General features: G+C 41.0%; 1 protein-coding gene across 1 annotated transcript in view; it reads right to left on the bottom strand.

Annotated features, from left to right (window-relative positions):
• F5 (coagulation factor V) overlaps window positions 1-12,032 on the bottom strand; it is a 73,913-nt gene that overhangs the window by 12,330 nt on the left and 49,551 nt on the right. The window contains exons 14-19 of the mRNA XM_062192756.1: window positions 11,192-11,369; window positions 9,054-9,290; window positions 7,467-7,674; window positions 4,402-4,581; window positions 1,468-1,584; window positions 521-592 (exon numbers count right to left, since the gene is read on the bottom strand). Of these exons, the coding sequence (XP_062048740.1) occupies window positions 521-592; window positions 1,468-1,584; window positions 4,402-4,581; window positions 7,467-7,674; window positions 9,054-9,290; window positions 11,192-11,369 (992 nt within the window). The remainder of the gene's footprint in view (window positions 1-520; window positions 593-1,467; window positions 1,585-4,401; window positions 4,582-7,466; window positions 7,675-9,053; window positions 9,291-11,191; window positions 11,370-12,032) is intronic.

Here is a 12,032-nt window from a genome sequence, read left to right as displayed (position 1 = left end):
GAAAATCAATCTCTCTCTCTCTCTCTCTCTCTCTCTCTCTCTTCCTCCACCCCAATGTAACACTGCCTTTCAAATCAATAAATAAATCTTTATATTATAAAAAGACCCTGTGAATCTGACTGGAATATGTGCTCAAATCCAGAAAGATGAATGGAGAGACATAGACATAAGCACATGTCATAAAAATAATCTATTTATTCTTGCTGAATCCCTCTAGAAAAGTCAGACTATGTAGGTAGAGGTATTAGCTACTCCACCTTTGGTTTTCCCTGGAAGGCACTGGTTGGGAACATTATACACTACAGGGGTGGCAGTGATAAAACAACACTGATAGGCTTTTAGCACCTGCCAGAGTGCTCCTTCCCCTACCACACGAGCACTCCAAATGGAACTGCTTCACTATCTGGCGGTAGGAGAAAAGCCTGGAGAGGAAAAATGACCATTCGGCATGATTGCCATGCATGGTTTCACAGGATGCACACAGCATAGTTGTAGGAGGTGCCATTCGCAGGCTACTTACCCATATACTCAGAGGCTTTGATCTGTGAATCAGCTATGGCACCAGTGCTTAGTCCCAACGGCTGTTTACATTCTAAGATTGAGAAAAGAATAATTTTGCTTAGAAAATACATATATCAAAGTAAAAATCTCCTCTTCTAGAGACTGTGCTTCTGAAGGGTGAATAATTGAAGATTTTTACCACTCTTGTGTGGCATGGGCTTAAGTATGTCTGTGCTTAAATACATACTCAAGATTGGTGCGTCAATAGGAATAGTGTTCCTCTAGAGGGAAATAACTGAAATCTTGAAATACAATTGTTTGTTAAACTGATTTCCATCTGCTTATATCTTAAAATAAGCATTAATACAACATGAAGCACCATCTCTCCATGGGGCTAGGTTCTCAAAGTTTGGCTTGAAAGTTACATCTTGATCAAAGAAGGAAATACTTGCTGCTGTGTTATCTTGATATCTGGATGTTGGCCCAGAGATTGGAACTGTAGAGAAGTGAAGTGCAGTATGGGTTGAGGGATGGATGGATGGATGGATGGATAGATAAGCAGATGGACAGATGGAAACTGTTTCTTGTGTATCAAAATGCCAAATTCAGTGACTATGTCATTGACTGTGAAATTTCTATACCTTTTCCTTCCTCTACTTGTGGAACCTGGAGCATGTCTTCCCTACAATTTCTCATCGATCACAAATCATAAGCAAGGGTGCTTTAGCTTGGTTCCCTAATGGAGAGGAATGCCTTTGTCCTGAACCATCAGGGTTAAGTTTTCTAGATGACTGATATGTGTCCAGTGCAATCAGATCATGGTCCAGAATAAAAGCAACTGTGACTACAAATTATGCCATTGTCACTTCAGAATTCCAAATTGAATGCTTCTAATCTAATAGTTGGTAATATTCTAGTAACAGGCACACTTCTGTTACAAAATATGATGTTGTTCTGGGGTGATACCTTTGTCTATGATGAGAAATGGCGTTTGCATCCCCAATCTCTGGTTTTCTCCAACCTCTGTGTCTAGGAGCCACCAGCCAGGTTTTGATGCTTTCATTTCAACAGTGTTAAATGAACCTGAAGTTGAGAGTTAAGGACAGCATTACACATCCAAAGGTTAACTAGGACAGCTCACCAACAACCTAAAGGCCTTGTATCACAAGAAGTTTTAGAGTAGAATTTGAGTTATTCATTTCTGTTTAGGCAGGACTAGATTAGGAAACACACACACAGGTTATTAAAAGTAAATTTGAGTTTGTCAACTTTTGAGTTGGTGAACTCAAAAGGCTTCCATAGCCTTGGCAACTCATGACAAGACCCTGGGGTGATTACTGACGCCATAAACAAGAGTGTCAGTTGTTAAGTCAACTGTGCACATAATCCCCATGTAGGAGCTCTGTCCTTAATGTGTTGTACAATGTGGATTAATGCTATAACTAGTACTCAAACAGTACTTTGTGTTTCTGTGTGGTGCAAACTGTTGAAATCTTTACTTAATATATACTAAATTAATCTTCGGTATATAAAGATAATTGAAAATGAATATTGATGTGAATGGAATGGGAGATGGGAGGATTGCGGGTGGGAGGGAAGTTATGGGGGGGGGGGAAGCCACTGTAATCCAAAAGCTGTACTTTGGAAATTTATATTTATTAAGTAAAAGTTAAAAAAGTTGTATTAAAAAAAAAGTAAATTTGTAATCTCTATATCCCCTTCTAGAAATAAACTCTCACTCATCTAAATGCAATGTTGCAAGGTAATCCACACTTGCAGGTAACAGTGTGACAGTCCAACGTATCAAAGTGACTTTAAATGACACATCATTGGGCCTTAATACTGTTGTACCCATTTCTGTTCTCCCTTCATTTCAGTTTTTTTTTTTTTTTGCTTTTTTATATAAGAAAATCAAAACATTCCTTCCCCCACATTTTCAAACTTTCTAGAAGTAGTACATATTTGGATAAAGAGTTACGTAAGTTGCCTCAGAAAAATCACTCAAAGAATGAGATTTCTAAAGTCTCTGATGATCTATTCTGATATTTAACAGTATCCTTTGCCAGCTAATTGTATGTAAATTCTGTTGACTCTAATTTGTGACCATTCTCCAGATTTGGAGTCAAAGTTAATAGCTGATGGTCATCCTCAAACATAAGCCCTCCAGCGGCACATGTTCGGCCTAGTAGTGAAGAGGCTGTGGAAACACATGCGCTCCATAAATGAGGGCCTGGGTTCAAGTCCTGCTCTGGCTTCTGATTCTAGCTTTCTGCTAATGTGCACGCCAGGAAGCAGCAATGTGTCTCAAGCAGTTAGATCCCCGCCACCCACATGGGAGACCAGAACTTCCTGCCCCTGGCTTCAGCCTGGCACAGCCCAGGCATTGCAAGCATTTGGGGAATGAACCCACAGGTGGAAGAACTCTGCCTTGCTAATAATTTCCTCTTAAATCTCCAGCTTTCCTCTCTTTAATGTAGATGTGCTGGTTTGGTGATTTCAGTGGACAGCTGATCATAGCTTCTCAGTCCATCTTGCAGGCCCATGGAAAGGATGACTTATCTGCTAATACTTGGTGAAAAGATAATCCCCTGTACCTCTGATCTTAATAAAGTCAGTCTTTCTAGATTTATTAGTGAGTCACTGGCACATGTAAAACAACCTCCTTCTCCCTTACTTCGAACCAAAACAGACCCATTGGACTTCTGTGCCTACATCTGAGGCAGACTCACAGGTCAACTTCCCTATTCAAAGTTCCATCAGTGGACTGCCTGCTAGTTCCTCAGACAACATTTATGAAAAGGAGGCTGTTTATTAAAAATGCAGGCTCATGAGCATACTGCCCCAAATCTACCCTCTCAAACCTGTGCTTTAGCTGTTGCATTTTAACCAGCTTCCTAGGTTTTTATTAGACGCAGTAAAGCGTGAGAATAAGTAGATTCTAACATACATACAGCTATCCACAAGAAGATACATCTACCATCAACTAATTTGCATGTTAAAATCCTTTCTGATGATTGTAATTTGTTCAAATCTGCATTTATCTTTATTTTGTCCAGACTAGCTCTAAATACTTAAATGGTTTTACAACCATTAACAATTTTTTTTTCTCTCCAAAAACTTCATGAGTTAGTTCAAGATTATGATTTCTGGAGTCACTTGCCACAGTATATCAGGATAATAGAGCCAGAATTCAAGTATCTGGAAATGCCAGAAAACTTCTTTTTTTTTTTATTTGACAGGTAGAGTTATAGACAGAGACAGAGAAAAAGGTCTTTCTTCCATTGGTTCACTCCCCTAATGGCCGCTACAGCCGGCGCTGTGCTGATCCGAAGCCAGGAACTTGGTGCTTCCTCCTGGTCTCCCATGTGGGTACACGGACCCAAGCACTTGGGCCATCCTCCCCTGCCCTCCCAGGCAGCAGCAGAGAGCTGGACTGGAAGAGGAGCAATAGGGACTAGTACCCAGCGCCCCAACTGGGATAGAACCTCAGGGTGCCAGCGCCACAGGTGGAGCATTAGCCAAGTGAGCCATGGCGACGGCCTAGAAAGTTTCTTATCTCCTTCCCAGCAGAAAAATCTGGAGCTGCCTGAGCCCAGTTGGATTCATTTTGTCATCTGTTGAGCCCTGGTACATGTGACAGTGGCTTGGGAGAAACTGTATGGGACATATTAGGCTTTGTCTTTAGCCTGTATGGTACTGCAGACGGTTTGAACATAGCTATTTTTGTACTCCCTATATATTTTAGGTAGATGGCTTTTCCCAAGATCTATGCCAGAAGCCTGTGTTCTGACCCTTTGGCAAGTGGATACACAAGGAGGGGTTGAGGGTGAGTTACAGGTGTTGGATTTCATTCTCTTGCTGTGTTTCAGAGCGACTTCTCCCTGTTGCCCAGATCTTTACCTGGCAGAAGGGGCCAGACTCCTAACTGGTGCTGTTGAGTGCCGTTTTCCAGCAAGGTCTGCCCATGAAAGTGAACCACGTGGATGTCTTTGGAGCCACCCATGTTTAGCAAGTGTAACCTCACCCACTCTTGCTCATGCATTCTCAGGCCAGGCAAGCTGTAGATCATCCCATTAATGGCTGAAAGAAGAGAGTTACAGTCAATTAAAAACCTGTATAGATCAGGAGGGAGGCTCGTAAGGAACTATGGGACAATCACTCACCCCCCCGTCTTTCTCATTGCTCCACATTGCCAGCCCATTCCTGGCATAGAAAGGGCCTTCCTGTATATCATCCAATCACTGACAGGATGAAACAGAAAGACCACTCCATCTGATGTCACTCACACCAGCCCCCAGTGGAAGTTGAGGGAGCTCCTGTTTCAACAGTACGGCACTCTTTCCCCAGACTTTATACATTTTTCCTGCTCTATGCTTTCTCCATTTACCCTTTGCATTGACAGTATAAATTTTGCTTTACTACAAAAAGATAAAGACAAATATAGGCAGATAAAGCAAACTGAAAGGATTGGAGTAAGTGAGGGGATATGAGGCACATCATCCTAAGGCTTCATACATTCAGAGATAGTTCCAGGCAATATGAAGAAGCTGGAGTTGAGATTTGGTATATGCACCAGCAGGGAGCGATACGTGTTTATCCTTTCACTGATGTGTGGCTTCCCTACCCTTTCCCAGATTAAACATCCAGACTCCTTAGATTTTGCCCACTCCCCTCAATGAAACATGTGAGGTTTTCAAAAGTACTTTGTAAGCTTGATCCCCTTAAAATAAAATATAACATTTCAGTGATAAAAAGCTGAGTGCTACCAAGCATGTATCTAGAACTGAAATGAAGGAAGGTCTTTCTTCTTCTCTCTTTTTTTTTTTTTTTTTTTTTTTGACAGGCAGAGTGGACAGTGAGAGAGAGACAGAGAGAAAGGTCTTCCTTTTTGCCACTGGTTCACCCTCCAATGGCCGCCGCGGTAGGCGCGCTGCGGCCGGCGCACTGCGCTGATCCGATGGCAGGAGCCAGGTGCTTATCCTGGTCTCCCATGGGGTGCAGGGCCCAAGGACTTGGGCCATCCTCCACTGCACTCCCTGGCCACAGCAGAGAGCTGGCCTGGAAGAGGGGCAACCGGGACAGGATCGGTGCCCCGACCGGGACTAGAACCCGGTGTGCCGGCGCTGCAAGGCGGAGGGTTAGCCTAGTGAGCCGCGGCGCCGAAGGTTTTTCTTCTTAAGTTAAAGGAACTGCGGTAGGATTTCAGGAACCAAGCCAGTGCATCTTTGGAGATGGAGTAATAGAAATATTTTTGACACCCTTAAAATTAAATCAGGTATGGGAATATCTATCTACACACTAATAGTGTCAACTCCTATCCCCTCATCTTAGTTACTGTTTAAGAAATAAATATCAGAAGAGTGAAAGGCATTTCAAGTGATTATTAGGTCAGCATAGTTAAACCACTGCATCAGGACAGGGAAGTGAAGATTCAGCATAATAGGTGCTCAGTAAACATTTGGCTAATGAAAGTCTTCCATTTATTTACTAATTTAACACATATTTGTTGAGTACATACTGCAAAGGCTAGGCACTGAGCTAGGGGCTGAGGTTTCAGGTGGACTGCACATCAAATGCTTTGATGATTACTACACCACATGGATTACCAAATTACAGACACTTGGACTACAACACATTTAGGAATGAAACTACACTGATGCATTTAACTCTTTCTCTGAGAAATCAGGAGGCAGTACCTTGAAGGCATTCAGCAAGTAAAGGCATACCCAAGACACCAGCCAAGGGGTTCTGCAGCCTGAACTTTCCTGCCAGATTGACAGGTTTTCGTAAAGGTGTGCTTCTTGCTTCTCAAGAGCACACGAGGCCGAGAGGCCTAGAGAATCGAAGCAAAAGCTCCACTTGCAGCTTGTTTGGCCAGCTGTTCTCAATGGATTCAACTCTATATCGCTTGAAAGAATATTTTAATATTTTTAACATCTTAATATTTAAAATCTTTTACTCTTTTTATGGTAAGCAGAGACAATTCTTAATTGGTGGGATTTTGCAGCAGATTATAAATCTTATCATTTTGCCTTCCTCTACCCCAAAGTACTTTGGCAGGTGAGATCACCTAGAAATAAGAGTAGGGTTAAAAACAAAAAGAAGGTAAAGGAGGGTGTCCGGAGCATGTGAATGGAGGAGGGAGAATGACCTCCTTGGCCTGGGTGGTTTGCTGGGGGTGGAGGTGGCAGTAGACCAGACACTGTGCAATGTCTTTTTTCCTTAAGTGATAGTGACTTTCTCCTTCCCTATTACACTGAGTGGCTGACTTCTCACCCAAAGCACAAATCCTCAGTAATCAGAAATCCAAGAGCAATCACCCTCAATTATCAATCTCTAAAATCAGGATTTATTGATCTTCATTTTTTAAATTTCTACTTCTTTGTGCTGCCCACAAAGTCCTAAATTCTGCCCATCTCTAATAAAGCTGTTTTGTAATTCAGTTGCCAATGTACAAATCAAATTCCTGAATAGGTTTCCTAGTGGGCTAACTTTGCCCGGCATTAACTCTCAAATGTTCTCTTGCTCCTACCTTCCCGTTATCCATGACCTAGTTTCCTGCCTCAATTTGTTCTCATTCGTTCTGGATGTCATCTGGTAACTCCTGAGAGCTAGCACCATTAGAATCATTCTGGTTTTAGAAGAGTCACAAGTTTATTTTGAAGTGCGGGACACCGGGCATAGTGTCAGTGTAGGTTACCAGCTGAAGCACACCTGCTGTTTATGTTGATTGGTTGGTTTTACAACAGCCTCTGGGTGCTACCTTTGAGACTTTCCCTCCTCCCCTTCCCCAGCAGGATCACCTGCCAAGTTATAACAATCTGATATGTCAAGGACTTGGTTTTAATTTAGCTCCTGCTTCCTCAGAAGCATTGCATGTTTCATCTTGTGAAGACCAGTGGCAAGAATCACTGTAACACAGTATAATTTAGTTCAGAGATTAGATCAAACTCTAAGGAAAATACCATGAAACTCATAGGGGTTTTTGACTTCTGAGCTGGGTCTCCAAGACGTTTTGGACTTCTTCTCATAGTACCAGCTCTTCTTTTCATTAAAGACCATAAAGAGTAAGATAAATTCCCTCCTGTCCACGGGCATGTTGCTCGCCTTATGAAGTGTTCCTTTTCGGCAGACCAGAAGGGGCCCTATCAAGCCTGAGTGGATGTCTTTTTCCTGGAAGATAGTAAGAGTACAAAGCATGTATGAGGGTACTTCGAAAAGTCTGTGGAAATGGAATTAAAAGAGTAGTTTATTTAGGAGTAAAAAATTGAAATCCATGCATGTTTCTTTCCACAATATGCATTTTCCATGAGCTTTTTAAAAAGTATTTATTTGAAAGGCAGAGCAATAGAGAGACATGAAGAGAGAGAGAGAGGAAGAGAAAGACAGAAAGATCTTCCATATTCTGATTCACTTCCTAAATGGCTGCAATGGCCAAATCTGGGCCAGGCCAAAACCAGGAGCCAGGGACTCCATGCTGCTCTCCTAGGTGGCTGGCAGGAGCTCGAGTGCTTGGACCATCTTCCACTGCATTCTGAAGTGCATTAGCAGGAAGCTGGATTGAAACCAGAGTAGCCAAACTCAAACCAGCTCTCCACCTGTGATGCAAGTGGCGGTTAACCTGCTGTATCACAATACCAGCCCCCTCCATGAACTTTTTGAAGACTCCTGGTGGTTTCCCTTTTTCGGGATTTTCTTCGTTCTTGTGACAATTGCTGATCATATAGAGCCAGAAATCTCCCTAAAGGCTCTCAGTTTGAAGATTATAAATGAATAGCTTATAAAACCTAGATACTTATCATTCTAATTCCATTGCATTCAGAGTCCTTTGATTTGTGCTTCCTTTGACTAATATTTTATCAGTACTGATATCAATAATACTATTGCTAACATAATGGATACTACTTATTGAACATCTACTACTAATTTTTAGCCTGTAGTATTTCATTGAATCCTGACAATTATCCTATCTATATATCTATCCTTACATATTCATTCATTAAATAAATGTATTTACCAGGTGCCTACCATATGCTACGTACTAATATGTCATAATTTCCCTCAGTCATGTCACTTACTAGTGACAGGACAGAAATTCCAACCTAAGTCTTGCTTTTTTCCCACTGTGCCTAAAGCAAAGGAGTTTTTTTGGTGTTGTTAATGGAGTAGTAAAATTGCTTGTGTTTACCAGGAGCAATGTATATTTTTGAAACATACAGGGTGGAATGATACAAATAAAACAGTGCTGACTTCACAGAATTAGTTCAAGATATTGCAAATAAATGTCTTGCTCTGTAAATATAGGCACTTTAACTTGGGGCTATTTAAGTAATCTTCTTTCCTGTCCACTGAAGAAATTTTGTCTCTCTGTCACCTGAAGAGCTGTATGGAGAGTTCTGGCTGTGGTTGTGCAGACGGTGGACCAGAACTATTGCACAATCCTCTTGAAAGACAATGCAGATGTTTAACAAAAAATAATCAGACCTTTCCGTTTGGCAAGCCCAAGTTATAAGGTTGGGGCAACAATAGAAGCTGTCCAGGAAAGTACTTACCGAGTTCACAGCTGAGTAGTAGGTCCAGGCCCGACAAGCCGAGCCAGGGCTCTCTGGCCCTGATCGCGCCGTAGCGTGCCATACGTACGTATAACTGCAGTTTGGCTGAATAACATTATCTTCCTGAAACCACTCAGGAGATTCATCTTCATAGGTTTTTCCCTCCGAGGATTTTTCATAGGAAAGACCATGGGCATGAAGAGAATATGGTCTGGATGCTAAATTTTTAAAACGAACCTAAAAAATGGAATGGTCCATGTATGCAATTAGGGCTTAACACAAACACAAACCCCCAAATGTTAGCATTATTGTTACAAAGTGTACAGTAATGAAATTAGAGCTATGATGTAGTGAGTGCTTATAATTGTAATTAAATACTAGTTTACTGTTTCCTATAGTTTATGCAACCATCTCATGAGACAGATCCAAGTAGGCTAGCCCCAGAAACATCAAGATATCTTAGGCTCAAGGACAGAAAATTGACATTGTCTACAAATGAGATGTTACTGTTAGGTGCTGGAGAGTTGAAGATGAATGAGGCTTGGTCCTGGCTCCCAGCAAGCTTTTAATAAGCTACTGGTGGTGCGAGATGTGCACAGGTGAACTGGAGCTCCAGCTACAGAGACAACAGGTGCTATTAACAAAACGGAAGTGGGATTAGGTGGAAATGCCCCAGAAGAACAAACCCAATCCCACAGAATGTTTAGGAGACGTCGGAAAAACTAAGGAAAGTTTCTTTGAGGAAATGGAATTGGCTCTTATGGAGTGAACAGGAGCTCAGCAGAGAGAAAGAGGACATTTCCAGCTCCCAGAAGAGCAAAAACATGCCATGGAGGGGTGGAGCCGGGGTGACAACAGGGATCTGGGTGTGGTGAGACTATGGAGTGAATGGTGAGTAGGACTTGGTGAGAAATGAGACTGGAGAAGACCAGGTTGGGGCCAGATTGGGACCAGATGGTAGAGGATTTTAAATGCCACATGAGAAGTCTGCATGCCAGGTCTGTGGAGAAAGCTCCTCCCAGCTCCTCTTCAGTAACTTCTAAGAATTAAAAAAAATCCCTAAGCATGAGAAAGGACTATTACCTCTCATATCTTCATGAATCATTTAGAATAATTAAAAGTCTCAAATCCCCACTTACTTGTATTTTTATAAGGCAAATGATGATTGAAAAATTTAACAACATCTTAAGAATGTTTTTGGGTCTAGGAAGCTAGTTTACTTTAGACTTCAGGGCCTCTCTTTATTTATTTATTTATTTATTTTTTTGGTAAGTAAGTTTAAAAAGAATGGGCTAAATAAACTTTGTTATCAAAGCCAGCTATAGACCTGGAACTGGATAGAGGATTTTTAAAGAAATGACCAGGACTGGCAAGATTCTTAGAAAACTTGCTCACTTTTGGAGAGCATGAGACACCATTACTTACCTTATGGATTGTCCTTAAATTCACCTTCTTCTCTTTTAGGAAAATATCAGGAGATATTTTTAAATTTTTATTACTCCCACTACCTCTGCTATTATGAAACCCAATTGAATTGCTCCTGAACATACTAATTTTTCATGTTAGTTTTAGATAAAAGTTATAGTGCTACCTCTCCTACATTATATGCTTCCAGCATTATTTTTTCTGTATTTTATTATATATATATATATATATATATAGAGAGAGAGAGAGAGAGAGAGAGAGAGAGAGAAACACTTCCCTATCTGCTGGTTTACTCCTCAAATTCCCCTGAAACATCTGGGGCTAAACCAGGCCAAAGTGGGAAACCAAGAATTCAGTCCTGGTCTCCCATATGAGTGGCAGAGACCCAAGTACTTGAACTATCGCCTGCTGCCTCCCAGGGTGTGTATTAGAAGGAAGCTGGAATCAGGAGAGGAGCTGGGATGTACTCCATTACGGGATGTGGATATCCTAGCATCTTAATTGCTAGGCCAAATAGCCTGCCCCTAATTCTCATCACTTTAAAAAATTAGGAGTTTATCCAATTGCTTGGCAAGCAACCTTTGAAAAGAAATGTAATTATTAGTTCTAGAAAAATGAATAAATCACTTGTAGCTGTCTTGACACCTTCACTTTTACAATCCTGTAAAAGTGTGGAAAAGCCTATGATCTTGGTAGCGCTCTAGATGACTTACTTGGATAACATCATCCACTTCAGCTCTGATGACAGGGCCAAGAATGCCAAGATGTTCTTCATTCTCCCCTTGAGGATCGCGTTTGGTAAAAGTGCTATCTAGGTACTTTCGAAAAACTACTTTTTTGTACACAGTGGCCTGTGGAATATCATCAGCATCTTCATTATCCATGTCATCACTGAAATAACAATAGTATTTGTTTAGAGGAAGAAATCAAAGACCGTTCAAAAATTTAGGAATTCGTCCCTCTTTCTGAATGCAGTACCTAACATAGAGGCAGTCTTTAGTAAATCCTTGTTGGAAAATGAATGAATCAAAACACAGTCCAGTAAATATCTTCCAACTCCCAGCTTAACTATCATTTTCTAAGTAATTTCTTATCATTCTTTATATTTACAAATATTATATAGTATATAGTGAATCCCTGTAGTATTTCTACAGTATATGTAGCAAATCACATGTGACTCATTTGTGAGATTATCCATTAATATCTGGCTCTGCCACTAAGAAATAAACCTCATGAGCTCGGGTGTTGTGCCTAGCTGCTCATGCTACTTTTCCTGCCTAGCACTTTATCTGGTATATTGCAAACACTTACATTTGTTGTAAAGCATATAAGTGAATGAATAAATATAGCTGTATATTAACATAGCAAACTTTAGCATTAAAGGCAGACAAAATCATTCAATGAGATAGTGCCAGAGCTTGTTCGACAGAATTATAAGGCCACTCTTGTGAAGATCAAAGGGTGGATGGATGTTTTGTATTCTAGGCATTTTCCTCACATTTGCTTTTGCTAAAGCACATTATTCCCAAACTTTGCTTTGGGCAAAGATGTTTT

The sequence above is a fragment of the Lepus europaeus genome, chromosome 5 (genome assembly GCF_033115175.1).
Source record: "Lepus europaeus isolate LE1 chromosome 5, mLepTim1.pri, whole genome shotgun sequence".
In the NCBI taxonomy this organism is placed as follows: domain Eukaryota; kingdom Metazoa; phylum Chordata; class Mammalia; order Lagomorpha; family Leporidae; genus Lepus; species Lepus europaeus.
The sequence above is the reverse complement of the archived record's forward strand: the minus strand, read 5'-3'. Positions and strand labels throughout refer to the sequence as shown.